Source organism: Eucalyptus grandis, chromosome 8 (genome assembly GCF_016545825.1).
Source record: "Eucalyptus grandis isolate ANBG69807.140 chromosome 8, ASM1654582v1, whole genome shotgun sequence".
Taxonomy (NCBI): Eukaryota; Viridiplantae; Streptophyta; class Magnoliopsida; order Myrtales; family Myrtaceae; genus Eucalyptus; species Eucalyptus grandis.
Genome location: NC_052619.1, coordinates 66,788,007 through 66,805,024, shown reverse-complemented (window position 1 = coordinate 66,805,024; position 17,018 = coordinate 66,788,007). Strand labels below are relative to the sequence as shown.

Genomic DNA, 17,018 nt, shown 5'->3' with positions numbered 1-17,018 from the left:
CGCCTAACTCCACGTGAATTGACAGGATTACCCTCGAGCGTCTACTCTATTTTCGGTGATGCCCCCCGAGCTTCTTGCAAAATTCCTGGTTGCTTTCGCTCCCCGGGGAAATTGACCCCAACCTAAGCGATGTAGGTGGGCGGGGGAGAGTTGGGTGCAACCACAATTTTTGTACGATTTCCTTTTTATGGGCATCCACTTTATTTTTTCTTTTTTTGGTGAATATGGGCATCCACTTTGAGGGCATGAACTAGGGGGGGCATTTTTTTTTTCAGTGCATTATTACAATTTTTTTCTTTTTTGCCCCTAGCGTGTGTTTGTGAAGTTTATTCGCATGCAAAAAATAAGGTAAATCACCACATATCTGGGGGCTTAGTATTCTCATAATATCTGCTCGTGATTAGATGAGATTCTGAACATTTGCTTGTGTATTGATAGCTCTTTTGAAATTGTATGAAAAAGTGGTGTAACCCCGAGATTCGAGGAGGGCGGATAATGGGTTGTCAATTGTTTTTTTCCGTCTTCCAAAATGGTGTTTGATTTTATGGAACAAATGGAAAGCATGCCTATAGTTTTAGCATGTTTTTGTCTGGGGATAAGACTAAGCAATGTTGGAATTGGGATTTTTTTTCAATTGAAAGTTGTTGAGAAGGGAAATCTTGCAAAGTAACTTTGACTATACTTTAAAAATGGGAAACAACCGACTCCTCTTTTCCACATTGCAACAAAGTTATAGTTCGAATTTCAATGTGAAGTCAGTGCTTTTAAAACGTGATTATTATGGGAAGCTAAGTCATTTATGTTCCTAACAACACGATACTTTGGTTTGGTTCGTTTTACTTTCATTCCGTCCGCGTGATTCCCTTCAACCGAACACGGCCTTTGTATTTCTAAGCTTTCATCTAGGCCTTCTACAGACATGTAAAGAAGAGGACAGCATTGAAAGAGAAAAGACATGGGGAGAACTCAGTTGACCTCGGAAGAGGAGGACCACCATTGGCAAAACCGAAATACCATCGAGATTTAAGGCCCTTTTAGGGAACCGGTCCTTTTCGGGAACGCGCACGGTCCGAAATATCGGAAAAAAACTTGTCAGTAACTATCAAACGACACATCATTTTCTCTTCGGTCGGGCAAAAATAATGACACGGGATAAAATATAGATAAAGCCCCCCCGCCGGCCGACGATCCTCGCCACCATATTCTTCACTATCCTCTTCACGCAGATTCTTCTTCTTTCTTTCATCCCTTTTACTTTAATTTTCCCTTTTACGAAGCGCAGGGTCGGGGAGGGAAAAAGGGAAGAGCTTTTTCGGCCTCTTACAGTGGGTTCCTTTTGCAGTTACTTCTCCGCACAGCATATTAGTTTCGAGCGGGTGGTCGGTTCCTTCCAACGAGAGTCAAACCTCAAAGAACTCTGCTTGCTCTGTGTGTGTCTCTCTCTCTTTCGTCTTCCCACAGTTTTGGAGTCATTTCTCGAGGGCCCTTCTTTAATTACGACTCCCATCAGGTTCTTCTTCCATGGAGTCGGGCGAGGGTGGGGCGGGGCTTTTTTTCTTCCGGTTTTTATTGCTTGAGGCAGCTAAATTTGGAATCTTTGGTGGTTTGGCTTTGGACCCATCTCTCGATTCCGGGTTCTTCGGTTAGCAACTAACTATATAACTTCACATTCTGATTGGGTATCAGAAAAGAATCTGAGGACTAGTCGGTTCTGTTTGTTTGTTTGTTTTTTTTTTTTTTTTTTTGGGTAGTGTTGGGGTGCTGGTTGGGTTAATTTTTTTTTTTTCTTTTCAACCTTTCTGCAATTTCTGTTCCTCCTGTTGTAATCTGAAGCTGGAGCTCTTTGGGTGGATAAAACAGCATATCTTGTCTCTGGGCTTCAGGAGCTCCCTTTTGATCTGCTCTCTTTTGGGTGCTGAGTTGGGAGGTTTGAGTGGGCTTCTTTGCCTCTTCGATTGCCGTACGACGATCACCAAGGTGAGGTTTTTGAGAATTTCCCTGTAGCTGGACTGTTTGTCTGGATCTGGTATTGGCTCTTCAGGTCGGTCTTGAATGACTGGGAAAAGAAGGAAGGAAAAAGAACTTGGTGGTACTGTTTCTGGCCAAAGTTGTCTAGTTTACCGTGTTGGATGAGTCTGTTCTATGTACTTGGGTTTGGTCTAAAGGCAGGGCAATTAATTTGGATGTTATGGTGGTCGATAGTATCCGTAATTTCAATGAACTGGTTCATTAGTAGGGGGCTCATGGATGCCAAGACTGGCCTGCTTGGAGGGGATGGCAAGATTTCGCTGAACTGGCGTGAGAAAGTCTTGGGGAAAATTGTCAAGATTCAGCATCGGTATGACCACTTGTTTGGGTCCAAGAAAATTAGCAACGCATTGTGGAGGAAGCTGTTGTACACATGGGTGTTTTGTGCGACCATGTTTTCTCTGTGGATTTTCTCATACATGAGCTCGCAAGCTATTGAGAAGAGGAAAGAGACACTAGCTAGTATGTGCGACGAGAGGGCTCAGATGTTGCAGGACCAGTTCAACGTGAGCATGAACCATGTTCAGGCTATGTCGATTTTGATCTCAACCTTTCACCATGGCAAGAGCCCCTCTGCTATTGACCAGGTTATCTTCAGTATCTGGAACTACTTATATGCTTTCTAAATCAACTCCATCCGATTCACAGATCACATGATTGATGCGATTAATTGTGCCGCTTGCAATTAATTGTGCTGCTTGCAATTTTTTGCAATCTTGCTTTTATTGAAAGTTCTGTTGTATGAGATTGAACATTTCTGCCTTAGGCCTTGTCTGCAAAAGAGTTTTTCATATTTGCTTGTCCAAATAGTCAGTCTGAATCTTGACGAGTGCTTAATCTTTAATTCCTTTATTTCTCCGGTCAAAGCTTAATCTGGATTCCTTTGATATTTGTACTTCCATTCTATGATTATGATATTTCCCCAATTAAATATCTCAGGTCAAAGCTTAATCTTCAAGTCCTTTGATGTTTAGCTTGACATTTGAACCAATTACCTACAATCACTAATACTGTGTTCACGGAATTTTTTTCTCAATCCACAGACAACTTTTGCTGAATATACCAAAAGAACTGCATTTGAGAGGCCTCTCACTAGTGGTGTGGCATATGCAGTGAGAGTGCTCCATTCAGAGAGGGCAGAGTTCGAGAAACAGCAAGGCTGGCCTATCCGGAGAATGGACACCCTTGAGCAAAATCTGGTTCATAAGGATGACTTTGACCCTGAAGTGTTGGAGCCCTCTCCAATTCAGGAAGAATACGCCCCCGTCATTTTCGCTCAAGATACTGTCTCCCACGTAGTTTCCATTGATTTACTCTCAGGAAAGGTAAATTCTTTTGTCTTGCTATGAGTAACTGCAGTCTATTGCTGTGATTTTGGTAATTCCGTCTGATGATCGATGGTGACTAAAAGAAGGAAGGCCATGGCCTCCTTCTGAGTTCACCGTTAGGATAGCCTGAAGGATTTTTCTGAACTGGTTGTTGTCTGTCCATTCTTTGGATTACATTCTAGACTTTGTCTTGAATTTTTGGCTTTAAGATTTTTTCTGCAGAATATGATGTCTTATGAATTTCTATTGCAACAGGAGGATCGTGAAAATGTACTGCGTGCAAGAGCTTCAGGAAAAGGGGTGCTTACCGCTCCTTTCAGGCTGATTAAAACAAACCGCCTGGGGGTCATATTGACCTTTGCTGTCTATAAAACTGATCTTCCTTCAAATGCAACTCCGGATGAGAGAATCCAGGCAACTGCTGGGTATGCCATTTCGTCATTTATGTGAAAATTAGTTGAAGATATTGTCCTTATATAGAATTTCTGCTGTATATTAATTCAGTGGCAATATCTTACTCAATGATTGGTTCCACAGTTAGCTCAACACCCAAAAATGTTTTACTGTGCTTAATGAAATATGGTACTTACATTAATGCGATGCTGATGGACAGGTACATTGGTGGTATCTTTCATATTCAATCATTGGTGGAGAAATTGCTGCAACAGCTGGCTAGCAAGCAGAACATTGTGCTGAACGTATTGGACACCACCAATCAGTCACATCCGATCAGTATGTATGGTTCAGATGAAGCGGATGATGCTTTGGAGTATGTCAGTACCCTTAATTTTGGCGATCCATTTAGGAAGCATGAAATGCGATGCAGGTAATACTAGTTCCTCCTCTTGTGGCTGAGTTAAGCATTTAATCGTCCCTCATTATTGATTATAATTCTGTATGATATCCATCAACTATTTGTCCACATCTGAGATATTCAATGCATCCTCAGCCTGGCTATTTCAGGTTTGCATGTATCTGTTTCCATATCTTTGAAGAGCTTGCATAGGCCAAGATGCTTCACAGGAAAACTTTTGAAACTCGTTTTGTCACAAACATGCTTATGAAGGACCTAATAAAAGTGTACTTCATGAGTCTGAATACTTGAAACTGAAGTGGTTTAATCTGATTGATGTATAAAACTTATGTACTCAGTTGAATAAGACGTGGGATACTTAATACTACTGAAAATTGTCAAAATAAGGACATGATTGTCCTCAATACGGATTTCTTCCTGGTGCTTTCTTAAGAAGAGTATAGAGTAAATGATGAGCATAAAATATTAAGTTGAGTAGAAAATAATGGGTTCCCCTTTTGCAAAGATAGAAGATACCTAGTCAGTCATTATTCTGACCCACTCTACTTTTATGGGACTGTGGTCAAGCTAATGCATTCTGGTTCAATCTTATGCTAAGTCCTTTGAGACTGGGTGGAAGCATGTAGTCTTTTAATAGGTTCTTCTTGATGCTTCCTGATACTTAGAGGTCCTTTAGGTTATAAATAGATGAAGCATCATTTGCATCATCACTTTCTGCATGGCAAAAAGGACTGGGACCGTTATCTCTTAAATTACATTAACTCTCTTAAAGTACATTAACTCTGCTGAAGTCTAAATTTTAATGCCATTGCTGAGATTGACGATGTTCTTCACACAGATTCAAGCAGAAACCTCCATGGCCTTGGCTTGCGATAACAACATCGTATGGATTTCTTGTGATTGCGATGCTCACTGGGCATATATGTTATGCAACAGTAAATAGGATTGCCAAAGTCGAAGATGACTACCAGAAAATGATGGAGCTCAAGAAGCAGGCTGAGGCAGCTGACATAGCAAAGTCACAGGTTTTCATGTCTAAGTGCTTTGTATAAGCTCAATGTTTAGATTATGTGAATGTGTCTGTCACCTAACATTGTCCTATGCACTTTTCAGTTCCTTGCCACTGTTTCCCACGAAATTAGAACTCCAATGAATGGTGTTTTAGGTAAGCATATCGGATTAATCTATTCCACTTTCAGAGTTTCCTGTGAATTCTTGGAAAATATTGTGACTTTCCTACAATATTGTTCCGCCACAAATTTAAATGTTCTGCTAATTCATCAGGAATGTTGCATATGTTGATGCACACGGATCTAGATGTAACTCAACAGGATTATGTTAGAACTGCCCAGGCCAGTGGAAAAGCTCTGGTCTCACTTATCAATGAGGTTTTGGACCAAGCGAAGATTGAATCTGGTAAACTGGAACTTGAGGCGGTACAATTTGATCTGCGGGCCATACTCGATGATGTATTGTCCCTCTTTTCTGGGAAGTCCCAGGAAAAAGGAGTGGAGGTATCAATCATCTTCTTGAATCAGATCTGTACTTAACTAAGTCAGTTTGGTGCTAGTCTCACAGATGACTTCTTGACTTCCAAAAATCTGCAGTTGGCCGTTTTCATTTCTGATCAAGTTCCTGAGAAGTTAATTGGTGACCCTGGAAGATTTCGACAAATCATAACCAACCTTATGGGAAACTCGATTAAAGTGAGTATCTTGTAGGCCATTTCACTGCATTTCAAAATTAACTTTTGGCTCTAGAAAATTTTTCAAACTATATAACATTATGTCAAAACTTATTTTGAATCTTGTGGATCTGTACAGATATGTCTGGACTGTTTCTTTTGATCTTTTGGTGCATCCATATAAAAAACTAATTATGAGTTTATAAATCTAGTTCACAGAGAAAGGCCATATCTTTGTCACAGTGCATCTTGCTCAAGAGGTCATGGACTCGTTAGATGTTGAGACTGAGTCATCGTCGAAGAATACCTTGAGTGGCTTCCAAGTTGCTGAGAGACGTCTCAGCTGGGCGAAATTCAAGACCTTTAGCCAACATGAATGTGTTTGTTCTTACCCTTCCTCTACCTACGACCTCATCAATCTAATTGTATCAGTTGAGGATACAGGAGTTGGGATCCCATTTGAGGCCCAATGTCGTGTTTTTACTCCCTTCATGCAAGTTGGTCCTTCCATATCCCGTACACATGGAGGGACTGGCATAGGGCTAAGCATAAGCAAGTGTTTGGTTGAGCTCATGAACGGAGAGGTTGGATTTGTGAGCATACCCAATGTAGGATCCACGTTTACCTTCACGGCCGTCTTCAACAATGGCCATTCCAATTTGAATGAGTACACGTGCCAGCAAATGAATAATCAATCCAATTCTGCAAACTCGGAGTTTGAGGGCATGAGTGCACTAGTGGTGGATCCCAGATCTGTCCGAGCCAAAGTATCCAAGTATCATGTCCAGAGGCTTGGAATCCAAGTCGAGATCGTCTCAGACTTGAATCAAGTTTTGTCATCATTAAAAAGCAGGAAACCCAGAATCGACATGGTGCTTATTGAAGAGGAGGTCTGGAACAATGATTCAGATTTGTCCATTCTTTTTGTTGATCAGTTAAGGCATATAGACCAAAAGGTTACTCCAAGGCTCTTCCTTTTAGCAAAATCCATTAGTTCAACCCGGAGTGACAATGTGACTTCTGATACTCATAGTCCTGCTGTCATCATGAAACCTCTAAGGGCTAGTATGGTGGCCGCTTGTCTACAGCGAACCATGGGTAACATGGGGAACAAGGGAAATTGCCGCAACAGCGAAGTCTCCAGGTTATCTCTGCAGCATCTTCTCCTAGGAAGAAAAATTCTAATCGTAGATGACAATAAGGTGAATCTTAAAGTGGCTGCGGGTGCATTGAAAAGATATGGAGCTGAACTGGTCTGTGTGGAAAGTGGGAAAGAGGCGATTAGTTTGCTTACACCACCACACAGCTTCTATGCTTGCTTCATGGATATCCAGATGCCGGGAATGGATGGGTATGTATGTTTTTTTATTTGATATACGCCCTGTCAAATCTGGTTTAAAGAATTCATTGCTTTGTTCTGGGGTGTCAATGGTCCAAACTGGTTTTTGTGTGTGATAGCGTGGCCATCATCATAGCCAGTTAAAGGTTTTGATCCATACTGAATATTTTTGAGAAACATTAGTTTTGCTGGTCCATCTCGGTTTCTTCTTTTTTAGAAGTTCTAATTGTACATTTTGCACCATAAAAAGCATGATTGCATGATAAAATCATATTCTTGTACTAATTGTACCTGTAAGAAGTGTTTCTCGACAAAAACAGATTCAGTCAGTTTATGGCATATTTTCTGTCTTGATGTCACTTCATAATGAAATGATTAGTGAAATTTAGCTAGAAATGGAAGTTACCTAGAAGTCTTGGGCTTTAGTTCTTTCATTTTTCTTTTAGATTCAAACTGTTGGCTATCGGGTGCAGCTCTCTTTGTAAGATTTTCGCTTGTTCATGGGTCTAACTTAAGGTGAAGTACACATAGGTTGCTCTCTCTGATGACGGCTTTAATGCTTTGTTGAAGGTTTGAAGCTACAAAAACAATCCGAGACGTGGAAAAAAGTGTCAACCGGAAAATCCAACTTGGGGAAGTATCTGCAGAAGCACATGGAAACGTCTTGAATTGGCATGTGCCCATCTTGGCCATGACGGCGGATGTGATTCATGCGACTCAAGAAGAGTGCATGAAGTGTGGAATGGATGGATATGTTTCAAAGCCTTTTGAAGCAGAACAACTTTATCGGGAAGTTTCACGATTTTCCTATTCAGCTGAGAGTCGGAAACTGTAAAGGTGACTCCATTGCAGGTCGCTGAATTCATAGTGGATCGTCATTCTTCTCACTTCTCCTCAATGAAGTCAAAGTTCTTCACCAAAGTAAGCTTCTGCCTCTGTCAACTTTATTCTTAAATTTGAAGTGTTAGCCAAATTGTTTATTGCGTATTGCTAACTGCTGATTATGTGAAGAAAAGCTGAGAACCTCCCCGTAATTTCTTGCTTTCTTGTGAAGACATTTTCAGGTATTACGTGGAAGAGTGTGTAAATAGAGCAATGCCTTATTGCCGGCAAATTGATTTTTGACAGATTGTCCATAGATAGCAACCGCTTGTTGTTTTTTCCTTACACGCTTCATCTCATCACGTGTGACCTCCATCAGCAGCCGAGCAAATAGAAGTTCATTAGAGGGATTCAGATTCGGAACAAGGATAAGTCCCGGGAAATCGTGTGGATTGGTTGTATCATAGCAGCAGCAATGGCGGCGTTGTGTCGTCTTTCTTATACATATGTAGCAAACTCACCATTCACAATGACCTTGTTCTTCTTATCTTAGGACAGCTACTGTCTGTAGAGTCTGAACTAGAGCGTTGGATTCAGATGTAAGAATGAAAGTTGTAGATCTTAGCATAGCGTTGTCTACTTTCATGTTCGTTGCATGATTCTTTTTTGCCCCGTTTGGATGTGCCTAGTTTCCTGCTTAACAGTTCTGAATTTCAGGCCACCAGCAAGCCATATTTGGCACTGGCCAAGGTTGCGCGACCTCGGCGAGGGCCGCTTGGCCCGTCCGACCTCAAGTTGAGGTCGCGAGGCTGGCTGGCAGCAAATTCAAGTGATTCAAATCCAGCTCTCTAGGATTTTAAACAGCAAGGCAGAGCCCAGTCCAAGTGAATGCGAATGGAGAGGATAAATGTAGGGCCTTGAAAGCAGGTGCTGCCTACGATTTTATGAAGGACCTTGATGGGCTAAATCAGTTGATGATAGTATACCATGAACCCCCGCACACATGATCAACAATAATGGTCTAAGTAACGCTACGCTGCAGTTCTTTTTCTCCCTAACAAATCATGCACCAGGGAGAACCGGAATATAAAAACTTGAACATGAAATAGCAACCTGACATTGGCAGACTCAATTCGAACATGAACTCCACTTAGACGTGCAGTTCTGTCTTACCAAATCACGTACATAGAAATCTGTTTCAAACAGTCCTACGATAAGTTTTATCGAAAGGAAAAACAGATTGAAATTCCCGGCCTCTGAAAAGCCTAGAGAATACGGTTCGCATTGGACAATCTCGAGCGTACCGCTGACACGCTGCCCTGTCCGAGATCCTGTCTCCAATCGAAGGTCCTCCAATTTAGGGATGATACATAAAAGCTTCCTTGTGGTGTTGGGTTCAAATCGAACAACTGAGGGCAGAATCACAGCAAAACCTGGAGATGTACATGGTTGCACGGGTCGTATCATCAAAATGCAATACACAACATACATAGCTGATGCATCAATCAACAATGTGACCAAAAAAAAAAAAAAAAAAAAAAACCCTGGTGAAGCAACTCCTAGCGTTGCGTACCGAAAGGGATCCAAAAGGTCATATCTTAATCTCGTTCAATACTGTCAAATAAGACCATATTGTATTTATCAATATCACGAACCTTGCATCAGAAACATCTTGCTAGACTGAGCAAGTTGGGCATCTGGCAACTCCCACGGGACAGGTAACAAAGCGGTAGAATTCCTCCGATAAAATGACATGAGAAATTTGGAGGGAGAGGGATTGACAGATTGATTTATTGAGGAGGAGGGAAGAAATAATAACTTAAAAAAGGTCAATTTCTTTAGGCATCACCCCCCACAAAGTTAGCTTTTTCTTGAACTTGATCGGAGCAACAATTCGGCTCCGCTATAAATCTTCTTATAAATAGAGACTGATATTTAGGTTGTTTCGCTGAAAATGTAATGTTTTTGGAAAATATTTTCTTAAAATCGTTTTTTAAGAATATAACCATATTTTCCGGTGTTCGTCAGAAACTTGAAATTGAAGTGAAAAACGCATCTGATTTGATTTTCCTCCGTGCTCTTCTTTTGATCATTTTATTTTTACTTTTTTTTTTTTAAAATCTTAAATTATTTTTTGTTTCATTTTTATTTAAAAAAAATTCGAATTTTAAATTAATTTTTATTCTTCTTTTCTTTCATTTTCTTTCCCTCAGCTGGTTGCTAGGAACGATCTATGAGGCTCGAGCGTTGGTGAGTTATAGTCACTAATAGCTGGTCATTGGTCAAACAGCCAAAGAAAAAGGAAAAGAAAAAAGAAAAAAGAAAATAAAGAATGATTAAAACTCGATTTTAAAAAAAAATGAAAAGATATTTGCTGAAAGAAAGTGAAGTAAAATAAGATAAGAAAAATGTTTTCCTCAATCTCAAAATAAGAAAACATTTTCCATGTGTTGTGTGATCGTTTAGTTTTAATTAGTAATAGATGACTCCATTTAATGCTTATTGCACTCGATGCAGATATCTGTCTGGGTAAGCTGCACATGATTGTGTACGTATGAAGAAACTGGTTTTATGAGCAAATCAGATGTAAGTACTCCATCTACTTCTGCATTATGATCAGTATGCATTTCATCTACTTCTGCGTTATGATCAGTACGCATTGCTGGCTTTTTATGGTTGTTGATAGACATGTGGGATAATCATGCTTTCTTCTTGCAACTTAGCTTTGTGTTTCTTAATGGTGACATCCGAAATTTGTGGTTTTCATTTTTGCAAGGGAGGCGAAGGAATCACAGATCTGAACACTGCTCCTAAGGTACTGACTTGCTGGTTTAACTAATTTTTTCTCTCCTCCTGACAGCCGCTGATTGGTTGATCTTTGAATCAGAATATGTTTGGTGAAACTCTTGTGGATGATAAAGATGACTTCCTTCGAGTTTTTCCCAAGCAGACCCAATTTATCAGGTACGCCTATTTTTTTGGGGTTGGGGGATGAAGATTAGAAGTTCTTTTTTCTCAGTTCTGGTTTACTGTGGGTCTTATTTGGTTATTTGTTAAGTTCTTGTGTCAATATAATTTTTCTGAGGTCTACAGTTTCAGCTGGGGAGGTTTTAGAGCACAACAATCTGTTGGTCATGTCAACTATTCCGTAATCTAAAAGTTAGTTCTGATGTTGAGGTGGGTTTAATTCTCTTAACTCGGATGCTCACTACAGTTACACGTGCTAAAAGTCTTTACATAGGTATGCGTTTTGTTTCAATTTATCAAAATTTCCTATTTTTGGGGATCACCATCATCGTGTGTGCATAATATGATGAACATGATAATTGACTTTCACCGTACTTTTTGATAGGTAAAATCTGCCTAATAAATGTGCTCACTTCCTACTGTTGCTAATTAAGATTTTCCTGTTTCAATACAAGCCTGTCAAGGGAAGCAGAGCTCCACTTATGTGCAATCTCATCTTTGATTTTTTTAGTTGGTTGTCCTATGAATGTCAATAAATCGTAAGAAGAAATGCCCATTTTTTGCCTTACCATTGTAGGCTGGTGGCTAGTCAACATTGTGAAAGGCAATGTCTATCCTGCCCTTCTCTCTTCCGGGGACCTAGGGGGGGAGTTGGATTTACATATTGCCCGTTTAACAATCTGATAAGCTTGACAGAGTGTTCTTGGAGGAGCCTGCTTTTCATTCTCCTGCTCTGCCTTTTCATCTTTCCTTTGTCAGATGTATTAGGTGTTCCCTTTTTTAACCGCACAGTAGGGAATACTCGTTGAAAGGATCATGAAAATTGACTCTTCCTGCATGTCAGGTTGTGCACATGTTGATGGGTGATATGACAGTGGGACACCTGCATCGTCGGTCGGCCCCTCTTGTTCTTCTTCTTGTAGATGGTAGTTCATCGACTTCTCATGGGTTATTTGGGTGTGCATGTGTTGCATTATATGTCAAGGGTAGAAATTTCCAATCCTGTGCAGGTTTTTTTCCAATGAATCAAGTGTTGAGGTTTGTTTGTTAAAATAAACAGAGATTTTTCTTTGTCCCACATAGGAAAAGTGGGAGGGAGTGGGCTAATTTAAAAGTACATTTTTTTTTTTGGACTCAGGAACCCCGTACAACCGACAACTGCGTAAGTAAACCCTGGGGAAGCACGTAGGAAACCACCCACGTACCCCGGGTATGTTGCCAATGATCCGCGCCTGCTTGGTTGGGTTTTACTTTTTGTAGTTAAAGGAATGACTGGGTGGGGCTAGACCCCACCATACCCGCATGCGGGTGCGCGAATAATTGCGCGCCCGCGGTTTAATTAGCATTAATTCATTGCTATTTATTTATTTTATTTTATTTTATTATTTTTGTAATTCAAAGGTTGCCTTTTAATTGGAGAATTTTCGAAAATGAAATATAAAACGAAAATTCGAATTTCGAAATTCTATTTAAAAAAAATTACTTATTCGGTCTTGCAATTTTTCTGAAAGGTTACAATTGTTCGGTTTTCGACTTCTTCCGAAGAGTCGCATTTGTTTATCCGAACAATTTTCTAAAAGACGTATTTGTTCATTTTTTGGCAATTTTCACGAAGAGTTGTAAGACTTTTCATATATATACTTGTCATTTTTCGTAAAGAAATAGGTGGTCATTTTTCGAGTCTAGCCAATTTTTCGATTGTTTTCCTAGAGAGACCCTGGAGAAATACTAGAATTGCTATCTAGTATTCTCATCCAAGACTTTGTTGTATCCTGGAAGATTTTTGCCGGTGACCATTAGCAACGTTGTGGGGCAAATAAATCCTTAAAAAAAGTGATATCACGCCTCAAAGTCCGAGTTGTTTTACTCGATCCGATTTCATTGTTCAACCCATTTCGAAGCCATATTTTTCCAACATCAGGTAGCTATCCTATTGATGTAACCAATTCAAGTTGGAAGCTGTGTCTTCTTATTCAGAAGACAGGTGATCAGCAAGGCAATTTCCAAGACAGGCTTCTTGGTTTTGCTGCTGTATACCGTTTGTATCACTATCCTGATACCGATAGTTCACGACTGCTGCTGGGTCAGGTTTGCTGTCATCTTGGTTAACTATAACAAAAAAGACAAATTTTCAGTGCTTTGGAAGAGCATGCGCAGTATATGTTATCAATTAGCTTGTACCACTCACAAGGTCTTTTGCCAATGTCAGATTCTAGTATTGGCACTTTACCAGTGCAGAGGTTATGGCCGCTATTGGAACAGAAACGGTATGAACTGTCCATGCTGAGACTCTGAAGCAGGTTTTTAAAAAATGGTACTGATTATGTCGTATGACAGTAATAGCTGTTGGACAGCTTCCTGATACTTGGGTTTGGTACCATTGTACGTCAACTTCCCATCCTAAAGCCCCATGTCTAGTTTCCGAATTTCTAGGATTGCTAAAGCTCTCCTTTCTACAGGACAAGAGTGTTGTTTTTTTTTTTTTTCCCCATACAGCTGGTAGCTGGCGAGGCAGAGGACCTACCACCCGGCGCCACACTTAAGACATCAAATGCCTCTACTGGGTTTTGAACCCCTCACCTTTGGGGAAGGATCACTGGAGCTCTTATCCAATGGAGCCACCACGGCCGGTGGTGGACAAGAGTGTTGTTGATATGATAAAAGACACATTTTAGGTAGAAAGGCACAATCCTTGACAACCGACGAATTCCTACCAATTCAGTTCCATCTCATGACAAACATTGGTTTTCATATTTTGTTGAATGTGAAGCTGCTGCGTTGAGTGCATGGTTAATTCTCTTTTGTACATGGTACTAGATTTTGTTTGTTATCCTGGAAGTGTTTCTTCACGACTCTTTAAGCTTGATGTTTTAAGCTTGATGTGTATTGGTGCAGAGAGTGATCAGCTACAAAATGCCAGCTGATGATTTACAAATCATGAAGGACTACAAGGACTTGCTCACAGAATCTGTGTTTCTTCATGCCCTAAACAAAGATTCGTCAGGCAATCTCGGAGGAGAGATCTGCCCTATTTCTCATGTTCAGCTGATTTGGATGTCTTAGTTTGTCCACCATAGGCGTACGTTACAACAGTATTGTGCAAAGGAGGAGGAACCATGGAGGTAAATTTATCTTTTTTTGACAAAGTTCCTCTTTGTATATCCTTCTTCAACCACACTTATGCTAAAATAGATTTGGGCTTGAGGTAAAATATGAGTACCTTTCAGCTTTCGAGAAGATGTGCGTCTGGCAACTTTAAAAATTTCTCCTCTATAGAACCTTGATGAAAACAGCGTTTGACTAGAGGAAGGAGTTATGACAACACCACCTGCATAAAGCATGGCATCCCACGTGTGAACCGGCGCATACTTGACATACATCTTCACGCCTTTTTATTTCCAGTTTGCTTTCAATAGGTTTGTCTGTTGCTTGCTATACTTGAACCATTTTATCTTGGCGAAAGTTATGTTGTAAGCAGTCTAACCTTCGACACTGTATCCTGGAGGTCAAAGCAATTTTCAAAGATGTTCTAAGCCTTTGTTGCTGCAGGATACTAGCTCTAGAAGCTGCTGATCATCACCAGAAAAAAAGTCTAATTGAACTTGATGTGCCAATTTTTGTTCACTTGTTTCCTTTGATGAGCACTGATATTTGGTTTTACTAGAAGCTAGAGGAGGTTGCTTTCCCACCTTACATTTTAGAATCAAAAGCTTTAGTTCTCTACGTCATGGAATCCTAATTAATTAATGTTATGCTGGTGGATTTATTTGCTTGTTTTCTTCATATTCGTGATACATAACATAACGTATGATGAGACGTTCTGCAGAAATCATGAGATTCTCTGTTTACCGCATTCTATCTCTCTCTCTCTCTTTTCTCTCCTTATCTAATATATTGATATTTCTGCACTACAGGTCCTGTTTACTGGTTTTTCATATGGGGGTCTATCTGAAGTACCGAAGAACGAATACTTTTCATGCTCTAAGGGATCAACAATCGCTGGAGAAATTGGTATGGCTGTAGACCTTCCGTACTTTTGGATATGCTTGCTGGTAAGAGAGCTGAAGTTGGTACAACAATTGGAGCTAAACTGAGGTCTTTTTCTGGGGATTGCTCTGCTTCAGACCTAGAAACTCCTCTGCAGGTTTGACTTAGGGGCTGTTTGGTAACATGCCAAACAGTACCCGATTTTGATTTTTTGTTCCCGGGAGTAGTTTTTGAACAGGATAATGTTTGGTAAAATTTTTGTTTCCGGAAACAAATTTGGAGTGGAATCATGAATAAAAAAAAAGTTGATTCTTGTTCCAGAAACAAATTTGAGAATCAAAACCAATTATTCTTCTTCTTCCCTTTCGTCATCCCACGACCGCCGTCCACCACTGCTCGCCCGCTGCCGCCCACTGCCGTCGGTTGCCGTCCGCCGGTCCGGCGAGCTCGCCAGGCCAAGGCAAGGTCCGGCGCCCCGCTGGTGGCCAGCTGAGCCTTGCCCGAGCTCGGTGAGACTTGCCTGGCCACCGGCGAGGCTCGATCTCGCTAGATCTAGCAAGGCTAAGCATCACCAGGGTTGGGCAAGACTTGCGACGCCCAGCCCCGCTGGTGGCTAGGTGGGGCTCACTAAGCCTCGGCAAAGCTCGCCTGGCCACCGGCGAGGGGGCTGGCGATGCTCCGGTAAGGTGGCGATCGGCCACAAGAAGAAGAAGAAGAATAGGAGAAAAAGGAAAAAAAAAAGTAAAAAAATATTTAAAAATTAAAAGAAATTGATTTGAAACAAATCAATAAGTACGGTACCAAACACAATTTTATTCCGGAATCAAAATTTTGGACAATTACCAACGACTTAATGCTTAAAATCTGTTCCCCAGAACAGAATAAAAAAGAATAATTTTTTATTAGAATTTACTTTCGGAAATAGAATTGTTACCAAATATGCCCTTATTAATCCAGTCTAATGGTCATTCTATTGACAGGACAAAAGGATACAGTCGTGTCATTGTTACATATGATGGTTATATATCCGCGTTTTTGAAAGATCAACGGTAGGTCTTAATTTGTTCATCCTTTTTTTGATTGAATTTTGAAATGGCATAGACTCGGTCAGACTACAAGAAGAGGTATATTATTCCAACCTCAATCCATCTCTTCTGTATGCTTATCTCATTTTTGTGGCATTGTTAAACCTTGTTCCTCAGACTTGTCTTGACATTGGTAACGATTTCTTTAATAAGATTGATTTCAGTGTTAGGCCTGGCAAGATTGATTTTAACTGTTTTTAATACGAAGATCTTTACGTACTTGTCTAGTACAGGGCAAGTGAGGAGAATGCTTAGCCAATTCAAACCCAGAAATCCTATTTTCTTCCAATTTTGCAATCTTCCATTCATTACGCATGGCTCTTTCTTCTCCTAATTCCTTCCAAACCAATAACTTCCTGCTACCTGCCAAGTAAAATCCTGAATTGGATTCCAAATTGACTGTTTTAGTGCAAGCTTGTTTGTCGTCTTTTAAATCATGCACATTTAGATTTGTTTCGAGGCTACTAAAAGGAATACAAAAGAACAATTTTAGAAAGGAAAGGAAAAGACAAAGAGGACCACATAAGATGTGTGAAAGACTTCGGAGTTGTCAAAAAACTCGACGAAGCAATATACTAGAAGAATGGACATTATATTGGAGGGAATCCTTGAACGCAACCCAGAAAAGTGAATCTCGGTCCAGTATTGAGGCAATTGGGCCTGTGCATTTTTTTAGATCTGCATATTTAGATCAACCATGAATGTCAGAAAAACTGCAGATACAAAAGTAGTCTGCACTCTGCATAATACAGTTGCACTCGTTTTAGCGTGACATCATTGAATTATCAGTATGAGATTTTCTAAAAGACAAGCTGTCTCACACTTCTACCAAAACAAAAGATTATTAAATCATGAACCAAATATTAGATAAGATATTGTGCACCCTTCATGAAGGTTGAGTGCTGACACTCCACCGTGGTTCCACAGTGGAGAGATGGAAAGGTTGAACGTGGCACTTCGTTCC

The 17,018-nt window shown here is 40.4% G+C and overlaps 1 protein-coding gene across 7 annotated transcripts; it reads left to right on the top strand.

Annotated features, from left to right (window-relative positions):
- The first annotated feature begins 1,166 nt into the window (after positions 1 to 1,166).
- On the top strand, positions 1,167 to 8,687 carry LOC104415677 (histidine kinase 3). 7 transcript variants are annotated; one of them, XM_039298897.1, is made up of 13 exons: positions 1,167 to 1,642; positions 1,861 to 1,977; positions 2,237 to 2,615; positions 3,072 to 3,353; positions 3,612 to 3,781; positions 3,970 to 4,182; positions 5,009 to 5,195; positions 5,284 to 5,335; positions 5,455 to 5,684; positions 5,778 to 5,876; positions 6,067 to 7,205; positions 7,764 to 8,114; positions 8,248 to 8,687. In XM_039298897.1, the coding sequence occupies exons 3-12, from the start codon at positions 2,244 to 2,246 to the stop codon at positions 8,026 to 8,028; spliced, it is 3,009 nt and encodes a 1,002-aa protein (XP_039154831.1). In that variant the 5' UTR covers positions 1,167 to 1,642; positions 1,861 to 1,977; positions 2,237 to 2,243; the 3' UTR covers positions 8,029 to 8,114; positions 8,248 to 8,687. The 7 variants fall into 7 exon arrangements, with proteins under 7 accessions (XP_039154831.1, XP_018716749.2, XP_010025304.2 ...); XM_018861206.2 differs by having other exon boundaries at positions 1,169 to 1,325; XM_018861204.2 differs by having other exon boundaries at positions 1,167 to 1,428; positions 1,861 to 2,615.
- The last annotated feature ends 8,331 nt before the right edge of the window (positions 8,688 to 17,018 follow it).

Bases quoted from the DNA above. Each gene is read 5' to 3' on its own strand.
- LOC104415677 (XM_018861204.2), top strand. From the start codon at position 2,130: ATGAGTCTGTTCTATGTACTTGGGTTTGGTCTAAAGGCAGGGCAATTA. The intron at 5,336-5,454 runs GTAAGCATATCG...CTAATTCATCAG, and splicing joins TCCAATGAATGGTGTTTTAG to GAATGTTGCATATGTTGATG. The intron at 7,206-7,763 runs GTATGTATGTTT...GCTTTGTTGAAG, and splicing joins CAGATGCCGGGAATGGATGG to GTTTGAAGCTACAAAAACAA.